The sequence below is a fragment of the Mus caroli genome, unplaced genomic scaffold (assembly GCF_978045245.1).
Source record: "Mus caroli unplaced genomic scaffold, Mus_caroli_1 scaffold_9, whole genome shotgun sequence".
Classification (NCBI taxonomy): domain Eukaryota; kingdom Metazoa; phylum Chordata; class Mammalia; order Rodentia; family Muridae; genus Mus; species Mus caroli.
In genome coordinates, this window is record NW_028227264.1 from 79576963 (window position 1) to 79600875 (window position 23913).

A 23913-nucleotide genomic window follows, 5' to 3' on the forward strand; every position below is an offset into this window, starting at 1 on the left:
GCAGATGCATACAGGGCACCTCACAGCCCATTCTACCAGCTACCTCCGAGCACGCAGCTGCACTCACCCAACCCACTGCTAGTGGCACCCACCCCACCTGCGCTGCAGAAGCTTTTAGGTGGGTCATAGCTCTGACCTTAAACCCATTCTGTGGGGGCTGTGCAAGTGGTGGGGCCCTAGTCAAGCCCACTTGCTGTATGGCCTGGCTTACTTTGGCTTATGTTGGCTCCTGTGAGTAGATGAGACCAACTCACCTCAGGCATCCTGGACCACACTGGGGACCTATGTGGCCCATCAGTACTTGGGGAGCTCTGTATAGAACAACTCACTGTAAGCCAGGTGGTGGTGGCGCACGCCTTTAATCCCAGCAGGTGGATTTCTGAGTTTGAGGCCAACCTGGTCTACAAAGTGAGTTCCAGGATAGCCAGGGCTACAGAGAAACCCTGTCTGGGGGAGGGGGGAGGACCTCACTGCACAGGGAAGGCTGACAAAGTCCCTTACTTGAAGGAGAGATCTGCTTTCAGGGTTTAGGGTTGCCCGTTCTGCCAAGAGGAAACCTCCCACATTGTGAGAAAAGCTGAAATCACAGCAGAATGGACCTGCAGCAAGCCAGGGCCCAATAGCCTCCCTTTGTCTGCTGCCTCCCACTCCTGCACCAGCCTTTCTTTACATGTTGTGCTGTGTGTGTGTGCCTCCAGAATCCTTCAGAATCCAGTACCTGCAGTTCCTGGCTTATACAAAGACCCCGCAGTACAAGGCTAACCTACAGCAGCTTCTGGACCAGGAGAAGGTATGCAGGCTTTGCCTTAATGTCAGTTCTCAGCTTAGGACTGCCTGGGGGCTCTGTGGTCACCTTCTCCTGTCCTCTCTTGCAGGAGAAGAACACACAGCTCCTGGGCACAGCCCAGCAGCTCTTCGGCCATTGCCAGGCCCAAAAGGAAGAGATCCGCAGGCTGTTCCAGCAGAAGCTGGATGAGGTGACATGAGGCCGCCCGCCTGCCCAGCACTTCAGCAGACACCTGACCCAGGGTTTGGTGGGGCAACCAAAGATAGCGTCCCTTGTCCTTATGAAAGTACTGATATGGAATTGCCTTGGCTATACTCGGGTCAGAGCTGTAGGGTGGCTGTCATCTCTTTTGTTCCTATAAACTGGGACTCTACTCACCATGCTTTGTCCTCATCCCTAGTTGGGCGTGAAGGCACTGACCTACAATGACCTGATTCAGGCCCAGAAGGAAATCTCTGCCCACAACCAGCAGCTGCGGGAACAGTCGGAACAGCTGGAGAAGGACAACAGCGAGCTTCGGAGCCAGAGCCTGCGGCTGGTATGTGCAGCGGGGGCCTGCCGCTGCTGGCTGTGCACATGTGGGGTGGAGGGAGGACTTGATTGCCCACTCACTGGCCCAGAGGTGTGCTCTGGCACCAGACTTGCTGGGCTGAGCAAGGATCAGGCTAGGGACTCTTTTCCATCTTGTCATTGTCCTGTAAAGGTCATACTGGCCTTTATTACATTGCTTGTTTGTGGCTGGGTACTGATACTATGTGCTACAACTGTGGGAAGGATCCATTGCACTGCCCAGAGAGCCTGGCCCTTGCTCCCTTGGGCTACTGAGACTTCCTGTTCATGTACCCACAGCTCAGGGCCCGGTGCGAGGAGCTGAGGCTTGACTGGTCCACACTGTCCCTGGAGAACCTGCGGAAAGAGAAGCAGGCCCTGCGGAGCCAGATCTCAGAGAAGCAGCGGCACTGCCTGGAGCTGCAGGTAGGGTATCGGTGTGTTCCATCAGACCTCATCTTCACCCTCAGAAAGGCATCTGTGATGGTGGACAGCAGGGGTGTGCATGTTGTTGGGCCACCATGTGCCACCTACCCTGCTGGGTGGCTCTGTGACACCACCCCTCCCATCCTCTAGATCAGCATCGTGGAGCTCGAGAAGACCCAGCGCCAGCAGGAGCTCCTGCAGTTAAAGTCCTGTGTACCACCAGATGATGCTCTGTCTTTGCATCTGCGCGGCAAGAGTGCCCTGGGCCGAGAGCTGGAGGCTGACGCTGGGCGCTTACGCCTTGAGCTGGACTGTGCCAAGATCTCCCTGCCACACCTCAGCAGCATGAGCCCTGAGCTGTCCATGAACGGCCATGCTGCCAGCTATGAGCTCTGCAATGCAGCTAGTCGGCCATCATCCAAGCAGAACACACCCCAGTACCTGGCCTCTCCCTTGGACCAGGAGGTCGTACCTTGCACCCCTAGCCACAGTGGCCGGCCTCGGCTAGAAAAGCTGTCTGGCCTGGCTTTGCCTGATTACACCCGGTTGTCACCTGCCAAGATTGTGTTGAGGCGGCACCTGAGCCAGGACCACACTGGGGCTAGCAAAGCAGCTACCAGTGAGCCACACCCTCGGTGAGGACAAGTGCATGTAGTGGCTCTGTCACCATTGCTGCCATGTGCCTGCTGGGCATGGGCAGAGTGACCGGCCTTTCATTGCAGGCCAGAGCACGCCAAGGAGAGCAGCCTTCCCTACCAGAGCCCTGGCTTGTCCAACAGCATGAAGCTCAGCCCCCAGGATCCACCGCTGGCCTCCCCGGCGACCTCACCCCTCACCTCCGAGAAGGGTAGTGAGAAGGTAAGGGCTGCTCCAGAGAAGCTTCCTGTGTGAGGAGTGGATGAGGCAACTGCAGTGCGCTGTGCCCAAGGGCGTCCTCGTCTGTAGGATGTGTGGAGAGTACTCTAGAGCCCTGGGGAAGAGGTGGCGACTGGTATCCCCAGTCTTGGGATGTGGTTGCAGTTGAGTGTGTCAGAGCCTCCCTCGGGTGTCCTTGGTGGACATTGGAACAGGGTTCCAGGAACATGTTGCTTGGGGCATCTGGAGTGAGACCAAGGGTTTGGTGGACATTGGAACAGGGTTCCAGGAACATGTTGCTTGGGGCATCTGGAGTGAGACCAAGGGTTTGGGGTCTCCACTATATTTACAGAGATGGAATGAAGTTTGGGAGGAATGGGCAGGGTCCTTGTGAGGCTTGGCAGTCCACAGTGACAGGTCTCAAACAGGTGGGAAGAAGAATCTGGGAAGTTCACACTGTCCTCAACTGCACACAAGGCCCTGCAGGAGCTACCAGCCCGTGACCTGAGGATATAGCTGTGTAGTGGGTCTATGGCTGAGCTCCCATCCAGGTCTGGGTGACACATGGCTATCTATTGGCAGGGTGTGAAGGAGCGTGCCTACAGCAGCCACGGGGAGACCATCACCAGCCTACCTGTTAGCATTCCACTCAGCACGGTGCAGCCCAACAAGCTGCCCGTCAGCATCCCACTGGCCAGCGTGGTGCTGCCCAGCCGTGCTGAGAGGGCGGTGAGTTGCCAGACCAGGTGGTGGTGGTGGCGGTGGTGGCGGTTGGCGGCGGCAGAGACGGCAACAGCGGTGGCGGCAGAGGCACTGGCTGTGGTTGGTTTCAGGAGCAATCCTAGTCTTTATGACTGCTGTTGAGATTGAGCCTGGAACTGCCAAAAACCATGTCCACAGCTAATTCTGCTGCCAGACATGTAGTTAGGTCCTGGGTGTGTTTTGTAAGAAGCAGAAGCAGAGAAGAAAGAAAAGTCCTCTTAGGAGGGCTTTAGTCACTCAAGCAGCAGGATCAGGCATGGCCCAGGCTGCTGTTTGTGATAGTTAACGTCAGGAATGAGTGACTGTTGTTCACAGAGGGTGGGTTGCAGACAGTGTAGCCCCTCCATTTACTTTACTCGAGCCAGTGTCTTCTCTGACCTAGGTCAGAGTGAACTGAACATGTTGTTGTGTCTGGCCTTGGCTTGGGACCATCTTATCTCTGTCCCACTCCTTGTTAACTGAATGTGACCTGGCCTTTTGGCTTGGACTCCTGAGCTGAGCCCAGCTCTGTCCTCTGTGGCCTCCCCTGCCCTCAGCCCTTCTGCCCCATTGCCTCCTGTTGGGCCTGCTCATCAGATGGTTCTGTCTTGCAGAGGAGCACTCCCAGCCCTGTGCCACAGCCCCGGGACTCTTCAGCCACACTTGAGAAGCAGATTGGTGCTTCTGCCCATGGTGCAGGGGGTGCTGGAGCAGGAAGCAGGAGCCTCGCTGTGGCGCCCACAGGTGAACTTTGCACCCCCGCCCCATTGGTACTTCTCCCGGCTACCTGCCATGGTCCTTGGGGAAGAGACCATTTGGGACAGAAATAGGAACTGAGGCCACACAGCAGGTAGCCCTGAGGTTCTGAGCCCAGGGTCCTGTTTGGGGAAGGTGGAGGACTAGTATATGGCTGTCCCTTGCTGACTTGTTTTGGGCTAGGGCATGCTAGGCACCTTTTCTTGAGGGATGCTTAAAGTCTGGACCATTTCCTGAAAGCTATCCTGTGCTAGGGTCAGCCGGTCCTTGAAGGTTCACACAGCTCACAGCACCGGGAGCACCTTGTGTGCCCTGGTGTTTGCAGGTGACTGAGCTCAGGAGGCTGCCTCCTCTTTGAGTCTGATCCACCCACAACTACTGGTGCTCTGAGGCCAGCCTCAGTTCTGTAGCCTTCAGTTCTTCTAGAAAGCTGTTCCTGACCTCAGGTTGTCCCTCCCAGGATGAGGTGTCCTTACCACCCCCACCAGTGTGCTTGGCTTTCTTGCCTTCCTTAAGAAACTGGTATCTTCATTGATAGGTTTCTATGCTGGTTCGGTGGCCATCAGTGGGGCCCTGGCCAGCAGCCCAGCACCTCTGGCCTCTGGAATGGAATCTGCTGTTTTTGATGAATCCTCTGGCCCCAGCAGCCTCTTTGCCACCATGGGGTCTCGCAGCACACCACCACAACACCCACCTCTCCTGTCGCAGTCCCGCAACTCGGGTCCTGCCTCTCCTGCCCACCAACTCACAGCCAGTCCCCGCCTGAGTGTGACCACTCAGGGCTCGCTGCCAGACACCAGCAAAGGGGAACTGCCTTCTGATCCTGCCTTCTCAGACCCAGAGAGCGAAGCAAAGAGGAGGATTGTGTTCAGCATTTCAGTTGGTGCCAGCTCCAAGCAGTCACCTTCCACCAGGCATAGCCCCTTGACTTCTGGCACCCGAGGGGACTGTGTGCAGAGCCACGGACAAGACAGTCGTAAGCGCAGCAGAAGGAAGCGTGCATCAGCTGGAACACCTAGCCTCAGCACGGGTGTGTCCCCTAAGCGCCGGGCTCTGCCAACTGTTGCTGGCCTCTTTACACAGTCCTCGGGGTCTCCTCTTAATCTCAACTCCATGGTAAGTGCAGGACCTGTAGGGCAGGGTAGGCAAGCGCCGCTCATGTGGGCTATGGGGCTATAGTCCAGTGGGGCAGATCCAGAGACATAGCAGCTAGGCGTGGGTGGCAGGGACAATGGCTGGTATTCTGGCTCTCTCCTCTCCCTACTTGTACTTTTACAAGGCCTCTCCAAGACCCTAGCCTGGGCATGTGGCTCATCTGCCCTCCTCTGACCCTACAGGTCAGCAACATCAACCAGCCACTGGAGATCACAGCCATCTCATCCCCTGAGAGCTCCCTGAAGAGCTCCCCCACCCCCTACCAGGACCATGACCAGCCTCCGGTGCTCAGGAAGGAGCGGCCTCTAGGACCAACTAATGGGGCCCACTACTCGCCACTGACCTCAGATGAGGAGCCAGGCTCTGAGGACGAGCCCAGCAGTGCCCGGTGAGCAGAGTGAACTGCTCTGTGGGGTGAAAGTCTTGGACCAGGTGCTGGCTCTGTCACCCAGCCATTCCATCCTGACCTCCCTGGTCCGGGTAGTGTTATGAGTGGGCATTACCTTTGCTTTTCTTGGTGAATGGGGACTGGGGCCTGCATGGGGGCCTGTGCATCTGTGAGGCCCTCTGGGTCCTCTGCCTGTGTCTGAGCCAATATATGCTCCCCTCTCCCCACCTACACTGTGCTGCCCTGTAGGCCAGTTGAGCATTGATGAGGTCCCGTCTGCACACTTTTTGAATGTCATGGTGGAGTTTTCGATCATGCATTAAGCTCCAAGTTCAACAGGGCTTGGGACAGCAAGCTCTTACAGGTTACCCTGCTTGAGATACATAGTTGTCAAAGCCCAAGCAGACCTTCTGAGGTCCTCTGCACAGTCCCATGCACAGACTTTAGGACTGCCAGTTGCCCAGATTTACTCTAGCTCTGTTCAGGGGTCCTTCAATGTGAGGCCTGAGGGTAGCCTTTGGACCCTCCATTTCCTAAGAGTCCTCAGATCTCTCAGCACATAGACTCACTAAATGACCATTGTCTTTGCACAGAATTGAGAGAAAAATTGCAACAATCTCTTTAGAAAGCAAATCTCCCCCGAAGACACTGGAAAATGGTGAGTTTTTGCTCTCTGCCTGAGGCCTGAGGTGGTGGGAGTCCTGTGCTCAGGGCAGGCTAGCCCAGGACTGCATCTGTTACATGGATGGTTGGGAGGGCAGGACCAGAGGCCTTCATGTTCTAAGCAACAGAAGTGTCACATTGCATGCACCTCTTAGCCCTCCTCAGCTCTCTTCATCCCAGGAAGCAGCAGGCCCCAGGCTCTGCTCATGGCCACTGACTTTTCCCATCAGGTGGTGGCTTGGTGGGAAGGAAGTCAGCCCCTTCGAGTGAGCCTATCAACAGCAGCAAATGGAAGTCCACCTTCTCTCCTATCTCTGACCTCGGCTTGGCCAAGGCTGTGGACAGTCCGCTACAGGCTGGCTCTGCCCTGAGCCACAGCCCCCTGTTCTCTTTCCGGCCGTCCCTGGAGGAGCCTGCTGCTGAGGCCAAGCTCCCCACTCACCCAAGGAAAAGCTTTGCGGGCTCTCTGGGTGCAGCCGAGGGGCCAAGCCCTGGCACCAACCCTCCCAACGGCCTGGCCTTCAGTGGGGGCCTTGCTGCAGACCTCGGTTTACACAGCTTCAATGACGGTGCTTCCCTCTCCCACAAGGGCCCTGATGTGACTGGCCTGAGTGCCTCCCTGAGCTTCCCGTCCCAGAGGGGCAAGGACAGTACCACAGAGGCCAACCCCTTCCTCAGCAGGCGGCAGCCTGAGGGCCTGGGTGGCTTGAAGGGTGAGGGCAACGCAAACAAGGAGTCAGGAGAGAACCTGCCCCTGTGCGGGCCCTCGGACAAGGCCTCACTGCCACATGGCAGCAGGGCCAGCAAAGGCCGTGACCGTGAGCTGGACTTCAAGGGCGGCCACAACCTCTTCATCTCTGCTGCAGCCGTGCCTCCAGGTGGCCTCCTTGGTGGCCCTGGTCTTGTAACTGTGGCTTCTTCTGCGGGCAGTGCAACACCCACTGCCCAGGCTCCCCGGCCTTTCCTGAGCACCTTTGCCCCCGGGCCCCAGTTTACTCTGGGCCCCATGTCCCTGCAGGCCAACCTGGGCTCTGTGGCCGGCTCCTCTGTGCTGCAGTCCTTGTTCAGCACTGTGCCAGCTGCTGCAGGCCTGGTGCATGTGTCGTCCACTGCGACCCGACTGACCAACTCACACACCATGGGCAGCTTCTCTTCTGGGGTGGCCGGCGGAACCGTTGGAGGTAGGCAAGGAAGGGCCGCCCTGTGGCCCCAGTGCAGGAGCTCAGTTCCCCACCAACCTTCCAAGCTCTCTATGGGGCCATAGGAAGGCCTCGTAGCTATCAGTGCAAGCTGTCAGCGCCCGGCCAGGTAGGCCGCCACGCTGTATGAGGAAGAAACTGCTGGCTAGCCTCGTAACACATGCCTCTTGTTTTCAGAAGACCACGGTGCACTTAACTAGGGCAGTACTTTCTTCGGGGGCCTCCCCTGTTTGAGGTGACCACCCACGTGCCTCATGGCTGGTCCGTGGAAGTGGGCCTGGTGAGAAATGAGTCCAGGAGGGCCTGCTCGGACTGCTCAGACGCAGGGCGGAGCGGAGCCTGGGCCACAGGCCAGGCATGGTGCGGTGCTGGCTGGGCAGGGGCGGGCAGGTGGGCCCGAGGGGCAGGGCCTCGGCCTGGCAGGTAAGTGTCCCACACTGAGCCTACTGCTTGCTGCTTGTGCCTGCGCTTGGACCGGAGTCACGCTGTCCTCTGCTTCTTCCTGCTGGCGGCTGTACTCCTCTTGCTTCGCCTGCCTGGACGGTGCCGCCTGTTGAAGCTGCTTTTTCTCTCCTGTTTACAGGTGTCTTTACCCACGCGGTGCCCTCCGCCTCTGCTCACCCGTTTGGAGCTGGTGTCGGCAGCGGGGCTGTGTGTAGCAGTGCCACGCTGGGCCTGAGCCCGCTGCAGGCGGCGGCCAGCACCTCGGCTTCTTCCTTTCAGGCCGCGGCTTCGGTCGAGACTCGGCCGCCCCCTCCACCTCCCCTACTTCCTCCTCAGCATCTAGGCCGGCCCCCTGCGGGGCCACCTGTCCTCCATGCACCCCCTCCTCCTAACGTCGCCTTGCCTCCTCCGCCTGCGCTGCTGGCTTCTAACCCTGAGCCAGTGCTTCTGCAGAGCCTGGCCTCCCTCCCAGCTAACAACGCTTTCTTACCCCCCTCCTCTGCCGCCTCTCTGCAGCCTGCTAATGCCTCTCTATCTGTCAAGCTCGCCTCCCTCCCACACAAGGTCTCCCGCCCCTCCTTCACGGTGCACCACCAGCCCCTGCCCCGGCTGGCCCTGGCGCAGGCCGCGCCCGCCGCCCCACAGGCCAGCACCTCGGGGCCATCTGCTGTGTGGGTTTCCCTTGGCATGCCGCCTCCTTATGCCGCGCACCTTTCGGGGGTTAAGCCTCGATAAAGACCTTGCTTAGCTAGCAGTTCATGTTCTGTAAGGTAAGGCTAGAGCCAAACCGTCCTTCCTCTTGCCCAGAAGACGGCTGGCAGGGCTCGGCAGATGCCTGGGGTCCTGAGTGGTAGAGATGGGAGGCTAAGGGAGGCAGGCAGGGCCACCATTGTGCAAGAGTACCTGGTCCTCAGCAGCTGCTGAGAGGACAGTGGAAGTGATGAGATTCAAGTGTGGTAGACCAGAGCTCAAGGTAGCCTCCACCCACCGTGAGGCTCCCGGCCCATAGCAGTTCCTATTGAGGTTGCATTCTCAGCCTCCACCCTGAGTCCTGAGTGGAGGAAATCGGGGCTAGTCAGTGGGTGAGGTTCTAGGCTGGCCATAGGCAGAAAGCTGCCTGGGGTAGCATGGTATCCTGGTGCTGAGAGTTGGGCCCACCTACCTCTCCCAGAACAGAGGTTGGGAAACCCTGCCTGGCTGTCAGCCCTGTAAGTGAAGAAGAGCCAGGTGGCAGCCTTCTGGCCTTCTCCATTGGGTCTGGCTATGTGGTGGCAGTAGCCTGGGCAGCGAGGGCAGCCTAGCCATTGCCATCTGGAGGTCCTAGGGCTAGCACCTCTCCAGCTGACCTACTCTGGATGCTCAGCAAGGCAGACCTGGAGGGGGCTGGGCCCACTGGCACCTGCCAGGAATGCCCCCCCCCCATACCCTTGTGCCCTGCTGGGCAGCTCAGCTGAGGCAAGCATATTGAATACACCTAACCTGTGCCCCTCTTCCCTGCAGGTAATTAGGACTTCTACTACCTCAGCCACGACCTATGCAAGGACGGTGTGGACCAAGACTGCTGCCTGCCAGGCCGGCGGAGCCGGACATGGAGCCACTGTGAAGCGGCGGCACCGCAGGAGGTGCTGGACTGGTCCAGTTTGTACTGTCAATAGTTTTAGATAAAGTATTTATCTTTTTTTTTTTTTTAAGTATAAGCAATTCTGATTTACTTTATTCCATCAAAGTCGTCCAAGGCACCCTCTTGAGACGTCTAAGTGTCTGTGAGAGAGAATAATATAAAGACTTGGCCTGCTGGGCTGGCCACCACAAGGACTCCTGACTCCGTCCCGGTGCTATCTCACCAGCAAGCCCATGCCTGCCCATCTCCACCTCTGTCCTGGGTGCTGCCCCAAACATGGACTGTGGCCAAACAGTTCTCAGATGCGCCCCCAACACCTTGCTCTGACACCAAAGGCACGCCTGGCATGCCCAATGGGGGCTGACCTTTGTTCCCCCTCCTTGGAACTTGCCTGCTGTCACTGTGAACACCCCACTGTTAACCCTGTGGCTTTGGGCGTGCCTTTGCAGTGGGTGCAGACTGGGCTGGGGCAGGAATGGGGGTTCCCAGCTGGGCTGAGTGGTGCTGACAGGTGAGGGCCACTACTGCAGGGCTTGGTGGCTCCTGTGACAAGTGCATTTACTTTGTATTTCTTTGCTTTTCTGGCTCGGGGCATGCTGGTCAGGTGACGTGGGGCTGGCCCAATGTGGGTCCCCTGGCATCTGTGTATAAGAGAGTCACATGATCAGTGACAGTATTTTATAGAGATTTGATGGAGATTTATAAATTTCATAGACTTGACTGCATTTATTTTTAGATTGTATAATGCACAGTGAACTTTAAAGAAAAGGAAAGAAAAGTGAGGAGGAAAAATACTTTTATTTATTCAAATGCACAAAAAAAAAAAAAATGGCACTGGCCAGGGACCCTGCAGGAGTGTGGCCCAGATGTGCTGGGCTGCCCAGGGCCTCTGGTCACTATGGGCATCGCCTGCCTATGTCTAGGAGTTGCTTCCTGGTCCTGGGGATAGGTGCACTGGGAGTGACTACAGAGGTCAGGGCTGACTTGATTTTTCTGAGATGGTCCTGACTGCCCTCAATGTTGCTCACTTCCAGTTGTGGGTTGGTGGGCTGAGGGGAGAGGCCATGTTGCCCCGCCCCACCCCAACCTACTTCCCAAAGTAGTTGTGAAGACGGTGCTGGTGTCTCCCACCCCCTTCCCACCCCGAGATGGTGCTCATGTTCGGCAGGCCTGTTCCTGTGCACCACAGCTAACTAAGGTGCTGCAGAGCAGGATGGCCGAAACAAAAGCTAGCAAATCCCAGGCCTGGAACAAAAACCTGAGTGAACACTGTACACACCGCCCGCCCGCCATCCTGGCAGCTGCTGCTCCAGTGGCCATTGCCTCCACCTTACTTGAGTGTTAGGGGACAGAAACAGCATGTTCATGGCCCAGTGGGCCACAGGTGCTCTGGGTACAACTGCAAGTCCTTTCCTGAGCCCATAAGAAACAGGAACCCACAGTAAACTGACCATGGTGCATAGTGGCCCCAGGCACCCTGTGACTGATGGGCCTAGTACAGGGTAAGGCTGCCTCAGTCATCCTTGCCACTCCAACCCAAGGTTGCTGCAGGGCTTTGAGCTCAGGAACTGATAGAAAGCCCTACAGACTGGGACCACCACTCCCACACTAGCCCAGACGGGACACACCTCCCAGTTACCACCCTCAACCTACACAGCTTTTTTGACAGTCTGGCCTGTTTGTAACTTGATGCAGCATCCCTCTGTCTTGTGATGACCTCTGTACTTAACGGGTGCATTGTTCTCTTCCCTTGGTTCCCCCAAGGCATCTCACACATTGTTGCTGCCTTTAGACACAGTATAATAAATAAAGCCGTTTTCACATGAGTCAGTTCTCAGTGCCAGTTTTTCTTTGCCTGTTTGTTGCTGTCCAACCTGGACTGGAAGAGCAGAATGCCTGTCTGTCTCTTGTGAGGCTGACAGTGACTCTGAAGGATTGCCGCTTTGGGAGGACCCAGTCTCACTTAAGAATCCAATCCTGACTGAGTCAAAGCCCCTTGACAACATTTAGAAAGCCAGGATTTAGGTGTCCCTTACAACTTGGGCAGAACACACCTTTCCCCATCAGGGTCACCTACAACTCCCACTTATATGTGTACCACTCCCCAAAACCCAAGGATGGTTCCACATCTCCACAGTGAGGGTGTCCAGCCCAGGGTCAGGCACACTGCAAGCCAGAGGCTTGTCCCAAGTCCTGCCTACACCTGTACTGTGGGTGCCACCAGCCCAGCTTGCCTGTTTTGTTCTCTGACCCGGATGCTCTAGAACTGAGATCCTCTTCCCCCTGCCTCCCAAGTGCCCATGGCCTGTGTCCCACCCTCCTCTTCTGCACTCATTCCGACATGGCTCAGAAAAGAGGTACCTTTATTAAAGAGCAGGCTGAGCACTGAGGCCAGCACCCGTGCCCTGCTCTATCAGCAGGAGGGGGTTCACAGCTTCATCTAGCATTATACATTCACCTGGCAATGGACAGGGGTGCTGGCAGGGAGATGGCATGGAGAACGAGGACCACAGACCCTGCCCACCTCCTCTGGACCTTTGAACAGATGTATTCAAACCTATTAAAAAAAAAAAAAACTTCCCAGGGTAGTCAGGGGCCAGAGAGGGTCAGTCCAACACATCTAACTGGGAGCCAATACAAGTAGTCCGCCCATCCTTAGGTAGGCTATTCAGCTGGAACCTGGCCTCCTCGGAGATGCCGAACTGCTCCAGGGGGTCCTGTGGAGGGCATGGTGGCTGTGAGCAAGGCCAGGGAAAGCTGTCCCATTCCCTCCCGCCCCACACACCTTGCCAGTCATCTTCCTGATCTCATTCCTGTAGAAGATGAGGCTCCGTCGCATGTATTCGTAGCTGGAGGAAAGGACTGGGCTTACTGGTCACATTCCCCCATGTTTCCACCCAGCTCCCAGCAGTCCCTAAAGCCCCACCTGGCCCGCTGCAGAGCTTCCATCCAGTCCTGACACTGCTCTTGGCTACAGCATTCAAAGTGATATTTCCTGCTGAGGTCTTCCACGAAGCCTGGAAAGGGATAAAGGAAAAGAGCCACCTCTGGTCAATGTCCAGTTGGTCTACATCCTGCTGGCCACAAGTCCCAGCTTCCTCTCACCAGGGTTTCAAACTACACCTCTTATTCTAACACCAAGTCATCTTCTGCCTGTCTCATGCTAGCTTTGTCCTCCAGAATCCTGACCCCTGAACCCACAAATAGGGGACTCACTGGGAAGTTGGGTTATTGGGAATGGAAGTGGCTAATAGAAGGTCATTAGGTTAGACCCTAAACTGAATGGCAATAGGACATGGGTGATGAAGCCCCAGCATCCGTGTCAGAGAGCAGAACGAATACACCTGTAATGTCAGTGTTCAAGAAAGACTCAAGAAAGAGACAGGAGGGTTTTTAGGGCTTGCTGGCCAGTCAGTACAGCTTAAAAATAAGCCCCATGTGGGACCCTACTGCCAAGCCCAATGACCAGCGTTTTATGCTGAAGACCTACACAGTGGAAGATGAGAACCAACTACTCGTTTCCCTCTGGCCTTACTGGCATACTCACACCCCAAAACACGTGTGCAGTCGTGCAAGAAGCAGAAAATAGGGGTACAGATAAAGAACCCCACTGGATAATAGAGGTAGACACGATGCCCAAAAGATACTGTACAGTTCTCGTTAGGGAAGAAGGCTGAGACAGGCCTTAAAGCCTGCCAGTACCCTGCCCGTGGCAGAGAGGGCGGCAGAGACTGTTCCTGCTATACACCCCACGTTCGCAGACTGCACCTCTCTCAGCTGGGAACGGTCAGAGGGGTCGGAGAAGGAACTAAGCGAGAACCAGACCCAGTGGGCACTCTGAGTGACAGCTGGGCCAGTCCTGGGCCACCAGCGGATGCGGGATCCAGGACAAACGGAGGCTCCTAAGGGAGTAAAAGATCGGGTGTGCGGAGCAGAGGCCGGGATGGAAACAGTGGGGACCAGAGCACTTACTGATGGAGAAGCCGCCCGGTTCTTCCTGGGCCACTCTGCATCGCTCCAGCAACAGGGCTCCGAGGGGCTGCGCGAGACACGGCCATGAGCGCCGGCCTCCGGGCCGCGAGGGTCCCCCGCGCCCCCCACGCCCCTACCTCGGCCTCGTCCGGGCGGAAGTAAAAGAGGAAGTTGACCACCAGCTTCACCAGCCGCCGCTTGGCCACTGCAGGCAGAGGGCGGTGTCAGCGCGGAACTGTTCTCATTCGCCCACCCAGAAACCGCGCCGGCCCGCCCAAGTGCCCCAGCCGCAGCCCCGACTGGCTCACCGCTGCCCTTCTTGGGGCCCCGCATGCCCAGCTCGGCCGCCATCTCTGCCGGCTGCCGGGACAGCGCCTGCAACTCTTTCTCGTTGTACCGCATCCCGCCGCACGGATCCGCACGAACCAAAACGCGCCCTGCCTCTCGGCCGCCGTCTTCCCCGAAGCCGCAGCCAGCGCCACAAAAGTCTCAGAGAGCGACCTCGGAAGTCCCAACCCGGTTACTGCGCCTGCGCGTTGTTGGGCTGGTTGCGCGGCCCTAGTTTGTGGGTCCGCGCGGTTGAACAGAGTCAGACGTGAAGGAGATGGCCAATCCTTAAATAACCGCCAGACACACTAAGCGTGAGGTGTAAAGTTAGACTCAGAACACTCCACGATGAGCGAAGCCCTAACGCTTTCCTCTGGTCGCGATAGCCGGCGCCGCTAGACTTAGGGCGGAGCGAAACTGTGTGGACGCTGCAGTGAGCACGCGCACTCCGCGCCCCGACGCTCCTTTCTCTCCCGCCTCCCGAAGACGGAAGTCCATCCGCTGGGCCTGCGCACACACGAAACGCCGCCGCCTTTGCTCCCGGAAGGGATCGCTTTGTCGGTCGTGCGCACGCGCGCGGCGAAACCGCGGCCTTGGCGGAGATTAAACCCGGGTAGCGAGGCCTTGGCGTTGGTGAGGAGTTGCACGGTTTGTCGGTGGCGGCTGCTCCGTCGGGGAGGCTTGAAAGTGGGAGCGAAAGCCCAGGGGCGGGACGGGGAGAGGCAGCGGCCGCCCTCTTGCCTCAGGCTCGGCGCGCGCCCGCTGGGAGAGCGCGCTCTCGCGAGGCCCGTTGGGTCCCCGCGTGATTGCTGGCTTGGGTGGCGCTTCTGTGGCCTCCAGGATGGTTCGGGGTGTCGGAGTGGCGTCTCGGAGTGTATTTTGACCTCTTTGGTTGTTTCCGATTACCCCTTTCATTAGTCGGGGCCCTGGCGACCACTGCTCCTGTCCACCGGAGCAGGTCCCTTGCTGGGATTGAAAGATAACGGTATCTGCACATAAAAGGGATATGTCCTGGGACCAGGCCTCCTCCCAGACCATTACCTTAACATATGCCACGTCTCTGTCCTTATTGATCGTTCATCGGTAATCTTACCGTGAGGTTGCGCATCTCCGGTCCCTGCGTCCTGGCCTCCTGTCCCAAGTTTCACGTGTGAGCCCCTCCAGTCATCGGCACAACTTTTCATTTATTTCAGACAGGGTCTCACTGCTTAACTGGGGCTGACCTGCAACTCGGTGTGGACCTGTCCGATTTCCAGTTCACAGACATTGCCATGCTTCTGCCTTCTCGCGCGTAGTGGGGCTTACAGCGTGAGCCACCACACGTGGCTGTTTTGATTGGTTTTAAGGAAGCGAGGGTTTATTTTGGCTGATGGTATGAAGGTGCAGTCTGCCATGGTGGTCGTGTTGCAGCAGTAGTCAGCAGATAAATGCCCTTCCCCGACTTTTTAAAGATTTTGTTTTAATGTGTCTGTGTGGAGCTTTTGTGTGTGAGTGGGGTACCCATAGGGTCCAGAAAGGGATGTCAGAGGCCCTGGAACTGGAGTTTCTGGTCATCTTGCCAGCCTACCGCCACCCTTTTTTCTTTTATCTGAGACAGAATCTCACTGCACAGCCCGGTTTGGTCTCTAACACTAACCTAACCTTGGATCTTCCTACCTTGGATAAAGAAATGGGATGAGAAGTGAACACCACCATGCCCTATGTTTTCTGTGTTTCCTGAGGTTGGGAACTGTTGGTGGGCGTTTGCAGAGCTTGGTGCCCCATCCACAGAGCAAGCAGTGTGCTCACCCAGACCCCAGTTTTGTTTTGCTTTTTTAAGATTTATTTATTTATAATGAGTACACTGTAGCTGTCTTTAGATAAACACCAGAAGAGGGCATCAGGTTCGATTACAGATGGTTGTGAGCCACCACATTGTTGCTGGGATTTGAACTCAGGACCTCTGGAAGAGCAGTCAGTGCTCTTAACCGCTGAGCCACCTCTCCAGCCTGCCCAGGCCAGTTTTGTCCTAGTGTTTGTTTTCTCTCCAAAGCTCATGAACTAACTGCATTTTTGTAGTGGGTACCCATGCACACTCAACCTCAAACACGCACCCCTAGGGGAACCTTATGCATGCTGGACAAGTGTTCCACCCTTGAGTTGCACCCTCAAATCGGTGGCTAGACACCCAGGCTCCCTGCAGGGGCCAGGCACAGAGTCCTATGTTCTTGGAAGTTGTCTTTGCCAGCGGTTGAAGTGGTTTTCCATCCTGCTGCTGCGGGTGCCCTCTTGCTCTGAGAAGTCCATGCTGCCACCCTTCACTCTGCTCTTGCATCTGGCCAACTTCATCTGTGGGAATGTGTCTCTTAGTAGCTTTCAAAGATGTAGACAATGCTCTTTTCAGTCCTTAAGTGGCTGAGTATGAAACATCTGACAAGCTGGTTCTGCCCCACCACTTCCATATACATCTTTCAGCCATTCTCTCAGCATCTAGAGCATCTTGTATCCTTTGCATTCTAGCCTCTTTCTCTTTGACAGCCAGTGGTGTCAGTGTCCTGTCTGTCCCAGACACACTCTGTGGTGACCCTGAGGTAACTCGGTACCTGGCCCTCAAGGTTCTTGTTTTTTGTTTTTTCCGAGACAGGGTTTCTCTGTATAGCCCTGGCTGTCCTGGAACTCACTTTGTAGACCAGGCTGGCCTCGAACTCAGAAATCCGCCTGCCTCTGCCTCCCGAGTGCTGGAATTAAAGGCGTGCGCCACCACGCCCGGCTCCTCAAGGTTCTTACGTCAAGTTTACAGGAGGCTCCAGCAGTGTTAGCAAGGACTGCCTCTGCCTCCACTTGTTTCCTGAGTGCTGTCTCTGCATTTACCTGTAGGTTTAAACCAAGGGCTATAAAGTGTTCTGTCATCAGATGACACTGCCTAGAGGCTTTGGTTGAGCCTCAAAGGTGGGACCCTTGGTACCAAGCACTCCATATGCCATGTGTCAGGTGGAGGAGGGCATGTCCTTTAATGCCTGCAAAGGCAGGGACAGGCCAGCCTGATCTATGTAGAGAGTTCTAAGATAACCATGACTACATAGAGAATCCTCTCTTAATAATAATGAGAAAAAGAAGAAGAAACAACAACAACATTGGGGAGAGGTGGCTCAACTGTGGTCACAGCTCTTAGAAGGATCAGGAGTTCAGCGAAGGGATGGCCTGCCTGCTGGGCTACCTCCTGGTCCTAGCATCATGTACAGTGTTCTGACCCTTAGCTGTCCTTGCTCCCCCAGGTTTCTTCCTGTCCCCTGAAGCACCCAGGCCTGCATCATGGACTTTCAGCACAGACCTGGAGGCAAGACCGGGAGTGGTGGCGTAGCCTCCTCCTCTGAGAGCAACCGGGACCGGAGAGAGCGCCTGCGCCAACTGGCACTGGAAACCATCGACATCAACAAGGTGGGGGAGGGGGGTGCGAGTTCTCACACCCACAGAGCTCTCACCATGCCTCAGTCCTTGGTTCATGCGGTCTAACGATACATTTATTCACTCCCAGGACCCGTATTTTATGAAGAACCACCTGGGATCCTATGAGTGCAAACTCTGCCTGACTCTGCATAACAATGAGGTATCTGCCCCTGCTTTCTCTCCACTGTTATAGGTGACATTGGTAGGCCTTGGACCTGCCACCCAGAGCCAGCCTGCTCACTCAGTATTGGTCTGGTTTCATTGACTTCCTTTTTTTCTCAGCTCTGGGGATCAGAGCTCAGCCTAGGGCTTAGCCATGCCAGGTAAGCAGTGAGCTTTATCCAGGTCAGCCCTTGAGGCAGGGTCTCACTGTGGAGAGCTGGCTGGCTCCGGGCTGTCCTCTAACATAACTGCACAGGTTGGCTGGACACCAGCTACCCTTTAACCTTTCGCTTTGACGGTGTGCTCTGGGGATGACCTTACAAATAGTAATGGATACCAGCCGGCAGCAGCAGAGTCACTTCTGCATTTTGGGGCTAAAGGAAGGGGGTGTGGCTATTGTCCCTTTTTCTGAAGGGGCAAGGACTCTGGGAGTTCCCACCCCTCCCTCCCCACCCCTCTTGCTGGAGGACCAGACTGATCGGGCATGGATGGAACAGGTCTGGCCGGGTTGACAGTGGGGTGGTGATGAGCAGTGTTCTAGGTTCCAGGCCTCTGTTGGAAGCTCATCTGGACAGCTGCCCATTCCCAGTGGTGGACTCAGCACTACAGACTTTTGCAATGAATGCTGCTCTAAACTGCAGAGGAATTTCTGGGGAGGGATGGGTGCAGAGGTTAGTCACAGGTCTCCCAAGTGCAGCCACAGCCACTGTGATGCCCTGTAGGCTCCCATGCTCGGCCGAGCCCCAGACCTCAGCTAAGCCGGTAGAGTTGCTCTGCCAGGTGCCCGTCCTGCCCTCCCTACCTTCAGCAGCGTGTCTTCTTTCTCTTTGCAGGGGAGCTACCTGGCCCATACCCAAGGGAAGAAACATCAGACTAACTTGTGAGTCTCTACAGCCCTGGTTCCCCGGGACCACAACACTGTTACTCAGGAGGGAAATCTGGCTGGATGAATAGGGAGGGAAGGGAAGGGTAGAGGACACCTGCATCTACCTTCTCGACCCCCTCCCCCCATCCCCAGCCCATGTTTAGCCTTACTGTCTCAGTACAGAGCAGATGGCCAAGGGGCAAGGACATTGGTGGTGCCAGGATTCTCTCCTGTTCTGCCCTGCTTGGTGTACCCCAGGGCTGAGCCGCCTAATCCTCTCCCTCAACTCTGAGGGCAGGGCCTCTGGCTCCTGGTGCTTGGCCTTGGTGGCTGGTGGAGGGCCCAAGCACTTGTGTCTGTTTGCAGGGCCCGGCGAGCTGCCAAGGAGGCCAAAGAAGCCCCCGCCCAGCCTGCACCAGAGAAGGTCAAGGTGGAGGTGAAGAAGTTTGTGAAGATTGGCCGCCCTGGGTACAAAGGTGTGTGAGTGTGTGTGATGGCCTGCCTATGGCTGGGGGGCTACTGCATGAATGAATGAGCCCTGGGCCCTAGCACCGGACATACCCTTGTCCCTAGGACACACAGCCGACTTCTCTGTCCTCAAAGCATCTTTCCCTTAGTGTTGCCAAGAGCCCCCAGGTGCTGATAAGTACCATCCCTACTGGCAACTTCCAGAAGCAGGAGGGGGAGGCTGGCTGTTGCAGTCACTGCTCCTGGAGCCCCTCTGCAGAGGCCCCTGGGTGACCTGGCCTGGCCAGAAAAGACCAATCACATGGCCAACAGGAGCCCAGGGACCCAAGTTGCCAAGAGTCCCCTTTGGCAGGCAGGGTCCTGGGGAGGCTGTGACACAGCACCTCCCTCCTCATACTCTTCTTAGATTTCAGCAGCTGCCCCTGTATAGAGTGCTGGGTTGGGTTGCCCTCCCTCACTTTAGGTCCTAGCCAGTGGCCTCAGGCAGAGAAGCCAGGCCTTATGTTGAGGAACCCTGCTCTGTTGTGCACCCACAGCACATGACAGCCCCATCCCCTCTGTTGCAGTGACCAAGCAGAGGGACACAGAGATGGGCCAGCAGAGCCTGCTTTTCCAGGTGAGGTGGGACCAGTCAGGGGTAGACCAGACACATGGGTGGTGGTGCCAACAGTGCTGTGCATGTTTCACAGATTGACTACCCTGAAATCGCAGAGGGCATCATGCCACGCCACCGCTTCATGTCTGCCTATGAGCAGAGGATTGAGCCCCCAGACCGCCGCTGGCAGTACCTGCTCATGGCTGCTGAGCCCTATGAGACCATTGCTTTCAAGGTAATGACCCTACAGGACAGAGAGAGCAGCTAAATTCAGCTGTCTGTGTATCCTGGTCCCTCCTTGGGGTGCTGCAGCCTCTGACTTCTTCCCTAGGTGCCAAGCCGGGAGATTGACAAGGCTGAGGGCAAGTTTTGGACCCACTGGAACAGAGAAACCAAGCAGGTGAGGTTCCACAGGCCTTGCGTGGGTACTTTCTCAGCGCTCCCCAGTGGCCCTGCCCCAGTCACTGACCCTCTCTCCTACAGTTTTTTCTTCAGTTCCACTTTAAGATGGAGAAGCCCCCAGCACCTCCCAGCCTCCCAGCAGGACCCCCAGGTGTCAAGCGGCCACCGCCCCCACTCATGAATGGACTGCCTCCTCGCCCACCACTCCCTGATGCCTTGCCCCCACCTCCACCTGGTGGCCTGCCTCTTCCTCCTATGCCCCCCACTGGGCCTGCTCCCTCTGGGCCCCCTGGACCTCCCCAGATGCCCCCACCAGCTCCTGGGGTGCACCCCCCAGCCCCAGTAGTACACCCACCAACATCTGGAGTCCATCCCCCAGCTCCTGGGGTACACCCCCCAGCACCAGTGGTACACCCACCAACATCTGGGGTCCATCCCCCAGCCCCTGGAGTGCACCCACCCACCCCTGGAGTGCACCCACCAGCCCCAGGAGTGCACCCACCAGCTCCAGGTGTCCACCCACCAGCTCCAGGTGTCCACCCCCCAACTCCAGGGGTCCACCCACCAGCTCCAGGAGTACACCCACCAGCTCCAGGGGTGCACCCACCAGCTCCAGGGGTACACCCTCCTCCATCAGCTGGAGTTCATCCTCAGGCTCCAGGGGTACACCCACCTGCTCCTGCAGTTCACCCTCAAGCCCCTGGGGTACACCCCCCAGCCCCTGGGATCCACCCTCAGGCACCAGGGGTTCACCCTCAGCCGCCTCCTGGAGTCCACCCTGCTGCCCCGGGGGTCCACCCTCAGCCTCCAGGGGTTCATCCCTCAAATCCTGGGGTGCACCCTGCTCCTATGCCCCCCATGCTGAGGCCCCCACTCCCCTCAGATGGCCCTGGGAATATGCCTCCCCCTCCCCCAGGCAACTGAGCAGTCTCTGTTGTCTTTGTGGTCTTTTCCCATGGCCAGTCCTTGGAAGGTTTTCTATTTGTCCTGCCTTGAGCCTATTAAACAGCCTCCCCCGTGTCTCCCTGTCTGCTGTGTATTTGGTAGTGGGGACGGGTGGATACTGCTTGTCTCTGTTGAAGGCGTGGTGACCTGGGGCGTCCTCCAGGTGGGCTCCCCAGGGAGATGGGAGCTACTCAAGGACAGCTCAGGCCTCTGCAGTTATGGGCCCAGCTCTGAGGACAGAAAGCCCTTTGAGACAGCCGCCTCCCACTGGCTGGGCATGAAAAGTGCCAGGCACTGTCCCCCAAGGTCACCTCTGGTGTTGATAGGGGTGTCCCTCCCAAGCAATCTGGCTCAGCCATACATATAAGCAGGGCCACCCAGACCTCGCTGTACCACCATGCAGGGGCCACACCTCTCTCCACTGGTACTGCTGCTAGCGACTATGGGGGCTTTGTTACAGGCTGAGGCAGTTGAAGAGCTGGCCACCAATGCCAGGGGCCTCATCTTCCTTGAAGATGAGCTCTGGCCCCCCAGTAGCTCCCCTGAGCCTTTGTGCCTGGTGACAGTGAGAGGAGAGGGGAACACAAGCAGAGCTTCCCTGAGGGTGGTGGGGGGTCTGAACAGCTATGAGCATGCCTTCTTGGAGGCTGTCCAGGAGTCTCGCTGGGGACCCCAAGACCTGGCCACCTTTGGAGTCTGCAGCACTGACTCCCAGGCTACTCTGCCTGCCCTGCAGCGCCTTGGGGCCTGGCTAGGGGAGACTGGAGAACAGCAGTTGCTAGTCCTACATCTGGCTGAAGGTACGTGATGGACTCTGTCTCAGTGCCCATGCTGCCTTGGGACTGAGTGAGTTTGGGCAGAAGCTGGGGGTTGGGGGGAGTTGGGGGGGGCTCTCTGGATTGCTAGGCAGAACCTTGTACACCTTTTCAGGAACTGTAGTGGGCAAGATGGCAGAACACACCCCAATGGTCACACCTTCCAGACAAATGACAGCAGAGCTGCTGTATCCTTACAAGCAAGGTCTCCACACCTTGGATCAGGGTCCCTCAGGCCTACATGGCCCCAGAAGATCCCCAGTTAAGAGACCAGCTGAGGGAATCTCTGTAGGACAGATCTTGAGGAAGCTAATGGCCTCAGAGACTCAGTCAACCAATATTTGCCCACAGTGATATGGGAGCCCGAGCTCTTGCTGAAGTTCAAAGAGCCTCCACCTGGGGGAGCCAGCCGCAGGGAGCAGGCCCTGTTAGTGCTATACCCTGGACCAGGCCCCCAGGTCACAGTCACAGGGACTGGACTGCAGGGCACACAGGTACCAGAGACTGGCATGGGCCCATCCCCTAACAGCCTTCTGGTTGAGGTTGTGCCAAATGGAAGGGTTGGTGGGGTTAGGAGTACACCTGGGAGGCTATTCCCAGTATGGCAGGGGTGTGCCTGTAGCCTGACTATCTTCCCCAGTCCAGCTGACAAGAGTCCCTGTGTCCACAGAACCTCTGCCCTACTCGGGACACCCGCTTTTTGGTGCTAATCGTGGACTTCCCAGCAGGGGCCTGGAGCAGCTCGGGCCTCATCCTAACCCTTCAACCAAGCAGAGAAGGTAGGTCCTGGCAGAGGGAAGGGGACAGAGTGGAAGGAAGCTGCCCTTAACCCCAGCCCTCAGCCAGCACGTGCCCACCCTCTACAGGTGCCACCCTGAGCATCGCTCAGCTGCAGGCCTTTCTGTTTGGCTCTGATTCCCGCTGTTTCACACGGATGACTCCCACCCTGGTGCTGCTACCACCCACCGAGCCGTCACCACAGCCAGCACACGGCCAGCTGGACACCATGCCTTTCCCGCAGCCTGGGTGCGCACAGGGATGGAGGAAGATCTGGGACGTTGGAGGGGGTAGTGGGTCCACCATAGCCTCTTGTGCTCACAGCTGGCCCACTTCGTTCTATTCCAGACTGTCCCTGGAGCCTGAGGCCCTGTCACACAGTGCCGACCCCTTCCTAGAGACCCTCACTCGCTTGGTTCGTGCTCTGCGGGGACCTCTGACCCAGGCCTCGAACACGCATCTGGCCCTGGACCCTGGTGCGCTGGCCAGCTTCCCACAGGGCCTGGTCAACCTGTCAGACCCCACAGCACTGGGACGCCTGCTCGACGGGGAGGAACCCCTATTACTGCTACTGTCACCCGCTGCGGCCACGGAGAGGGAACCTATGCCGCTGCACGGCCCCGCTTCTGCTCCCTGGGCAGCGGGCCTGACACGCAGAGTGGCAGTGGAGCTGCAGGCGGCAGCCTCAGAGCTGCGGGACCTCCCGGGTCTGCCATCCACAGCTCCCCCGCTGCTGGCGCGCCTGCTAGCTCTGTGTCCCAATGACTCCCGCAGCTCCGGAGACCCGCTGCGCGCGCTGCTGCTGCTAAAGGCGCTGCAGGGCTTACGTGCCGAGTGGCGTGGGCGGGAAGGGCGTGGGAGGACGGGGCGCAGCGCGGGGACAGGGACAGACGGGCCTTGCGCGCTGCGCGAGCTGAGTGTAGATCTGCGCGCGGAGCGTTCAGTGCTCATCCCGGAGACCTACCAAGCCAACAACTGCCAAGGCGCCTGCGCATGGCCGCAGTCTGACCGTAACCCGCGCTACGGGAACCACGTGGTGCTGCTGCTAAAAATGCAAGCTCGCGGGGCCGCCCTGGGCCGCCTGCCCTGCTGCGTGCCCACTGCCTACGCCGGCAAGCTGCTCATCAGCCTGTCCGAGGAGCGCATCAGCGCGCACCACGTGCCCAACATGGTAGCCACCGAGTGCGGCTGCCGGTGACGCCCGCCCTCCTCCTCCCCTCCCCCCCGTCCTCCTCCTCCCCTCCCACCGCCCCTAGTCAGCGCCCTAATAAAGATCAGCAAAAACTCAGCTGGGGTATCTGTGGGTGGAGGAAACTCCTGTCAACCTCCCTTCTGGAATGCAAGGCCTGAGTCCTTCCCATCCAGCCCCTAACTCCCGCGTGGGAGAGCTCTCTGTCCCTCTCACTTTTCTGATTTCAAGACAGGATCTCTCTGTAGCCCTGGTGGTCCTGGAACTAACTCTCTCTCTCTCTCTCTCTCTCTCTCTCTCTCTCTCTCTCTCTCTCTCTCCTCTCTCCTCTCTCCTCTCTCCTCTCCCCTCTCCCCTCTCCCCTCTCCCCTCTCCCCTCTCCCCTC

The 23913-nt window shown here is 57.5% G+C and overlaps 4 protein-coding genes across 8 annotated transcripts in view; 3 read left to right on the forward strand and 1 right to left on the reverse strand.

Moving 5' to 3' along the window:
• Dot1l (DOT1 like histone lysine methyltransferase) overlaps window positions 1-11410 on the forward strand; it is a 40844-nt gene extending 29434 nt beyond the window's left edge. The window contains exons 15-29 of one of the 3 annotated variants that reach the window (XM_021173753.3): window positions 5-118; window positions 699-790; window positions 876-977; window positions 1188-1325; window positions 1637-1762; window positions 1913-2397; window positions 2485-2620; window positions 3200-3346; window positions 3973-4102; window positions 4653-5230; window positions 5452-5657; window positions 6251-6315; window positions 6551-7501; window positions 8103-8733; window positions 9464-11410. In XM_021173753.3, coding sequence (XP_021029412.1) covers window positions 5-118; window positions 699-790; window positions 876-977; window positions 1188-1325; window positions 1637-1762; window positions 1913-2397; window positions 2485-2620; window positions 3200-3346; window positions 3973-4102; window positions 4653-5230; window positions 5452-5657; window positions 6251-6315; window positions 6551-7501; window positions 8103-8698 — 3866 coding nt within the window. In that variant the 3' untranslated portion in view covers window positions 8699-8733; window positions 9464-11410. The other 2 variants (XM_029482391.2, XM_021173754.3) reach the window with 2 other exon arrangements.
• Window positions 11411-11930: 520 nt separating this feature from the next.
• Plekhj1 (pleckstrin homology domain containing J1) lies at window positions 11931-14122 on the reverse strand. Its single transcript, XM_021174847.3, has 6 exons — window positions 13865-14122; window positions 13694-13761; window positions 13557-13623; window positions 12511-12601; window positions 12370-12433; window positions 11931-12301 (listed from the first exon to the last, which is right to left on the reverse strand). Exons 1-6 carry the CDS (start codon window positions 13956-13958, stop codon window positions 12191-12193), a joined length of 495 nt encoding a protein of 164 aa, XP_021030506.1. The 5' UTR covers window positions 13959-14122; the 3' UTR covers window positions 11931-12190.
• Window positions 14123-14292: 170 nt separating this feature from the next.
• Sf3a2 (splicing factor 3a subunit 2) lies at window positions 14293-20821 on the forward strand. Of its 3 annotated transcripts, none has more exons than XM_021174842.3 (9): window positions 14293-14516; window positions 17138-17300; window positions 17398-17469; window positions 18305-18351; window positions 18703-18812; window positions 19371-19420; window positions 19494-19634; window positions 19731-19799; window positions 19883-20821. In XM_021174842.3, exons 2-9 carry the CDS (start codon window positions 17175-17177, stop codon window positions 20723-20725), a joined length of 1458 nt encoding a protein of 485 aa, XP_021030501.1. In that variant the 5' UTR covers window positions 14293-14516; window positions 17138-17174; the 3' UTR covers window positions 20726-20821. The 3 variants fall into 3 exon arrangements, with proteins under 3 accessions (XP_021030501.1, XP_021030504.1, XP_021030502.1); XM_021174845.3 differs by having other exon boundaries at window positions 14369-14531; XM_021174843.3 differs by lacking the exon at window positions 14293-14516 and adding an exon at window positions 14572-14868.
• Window positions 20822-21143: 322 nt separating this feature from the next.
• On the forward strand, window positions 21144-23555 carry Amh (anti-Mullerian hormone). Its single transcript, XM_021174926.3, has 5 exons — window positions 21144-21546; window positions 21913-22055; window positions 22232-22340; window positions 22428-22587; window positions 22687-23555. Exons 1-5 carry the CDS (start codon window positions 21144-21146, stop codon window positions 23534-23536), a joined length of 1665 nt encoding a protein of 554 aa, XP_021030585.1. The 3' UTR covers window positions 23537-23555.
• Window positions 23556-23913: the final 358 nt, after the last annotated feature.

What these genes read in the sequence shown, in the direction of transcription:
- Plekhj1 (XM_021174847.3), bottom strand. Translation starts at nt 13,958, where the DNA reads ATGCGGTACAACGAGAAAGAGTTGCAGGCGCTGTCCCGGCAGCCGGCA. An exon ending in TCCGCCCGGACGAGGCCGAG is followed by an intron (nt 13,624 to 13,693) that starts GTAGGGGCGTGG and finishes TGTCTCGCGCAG; the next exon opens with CCCCTCGGAGCCCTGTTGCT. An exon ending in GAAGCTCTGCAGCGGGCCAG is followed by an intron (nt 12,434 to 12,510) that starts GTGGGGCTTTAG and finishes CCTTTCCTCCAG; the next exon opens with CTACGAATACATGCGACGGA.
- Sf3a2 (XM_021174842.3), top strand. Translation starts at nt 17,175, where the DNA reads ATGGACTTTCAGCACAGACCTGGAGGCAAGACCGGGAGTGGTGGCGTA. An exon ending in TGACTCTGCATAACAATGAG is followed by an intron (nt 17,470 to 18,304) that starts GTATCTGCCCCT and finishes TTCTCTTTGCAG; the next exon opens with GGGAGCTACCTGGCCCATAC. An exon ending in TGGCCGCCCTGGGTACAAAG is followed by an intron (nt 18,813 to 19,370) that starts GTGTGTGAGTGT and finishes CCTCTGTTGCAG; the next exon opens with TGACCAAGCAGAGGGACACA.
- Amh (XM_021174926.3), top strand. Translation starts at nt 21,144, where the DNA reads ATGCAGGGGCCACACCTCTCTCCACTGGTACTGCTGCTAGCGACTATG. An exon ending in CTGGACTGCAGGGCACACAG is followed by an intron (nt 22,056 to 22,231) that starts GTACCAGAGACT and finishes CTGTGTCCACAG; the next exon opens with AACCTCTGCCCTACTCGGGA. An exon ending in CCTTCAACCAAGCAGAGAAG is followed by an intron (nt 22,341 to 22,427) that starts GTAGGTCCTGGC and finishes CACCCTCTACAG; the next exon opens with GTGCCACCCTGAGCATCGCT.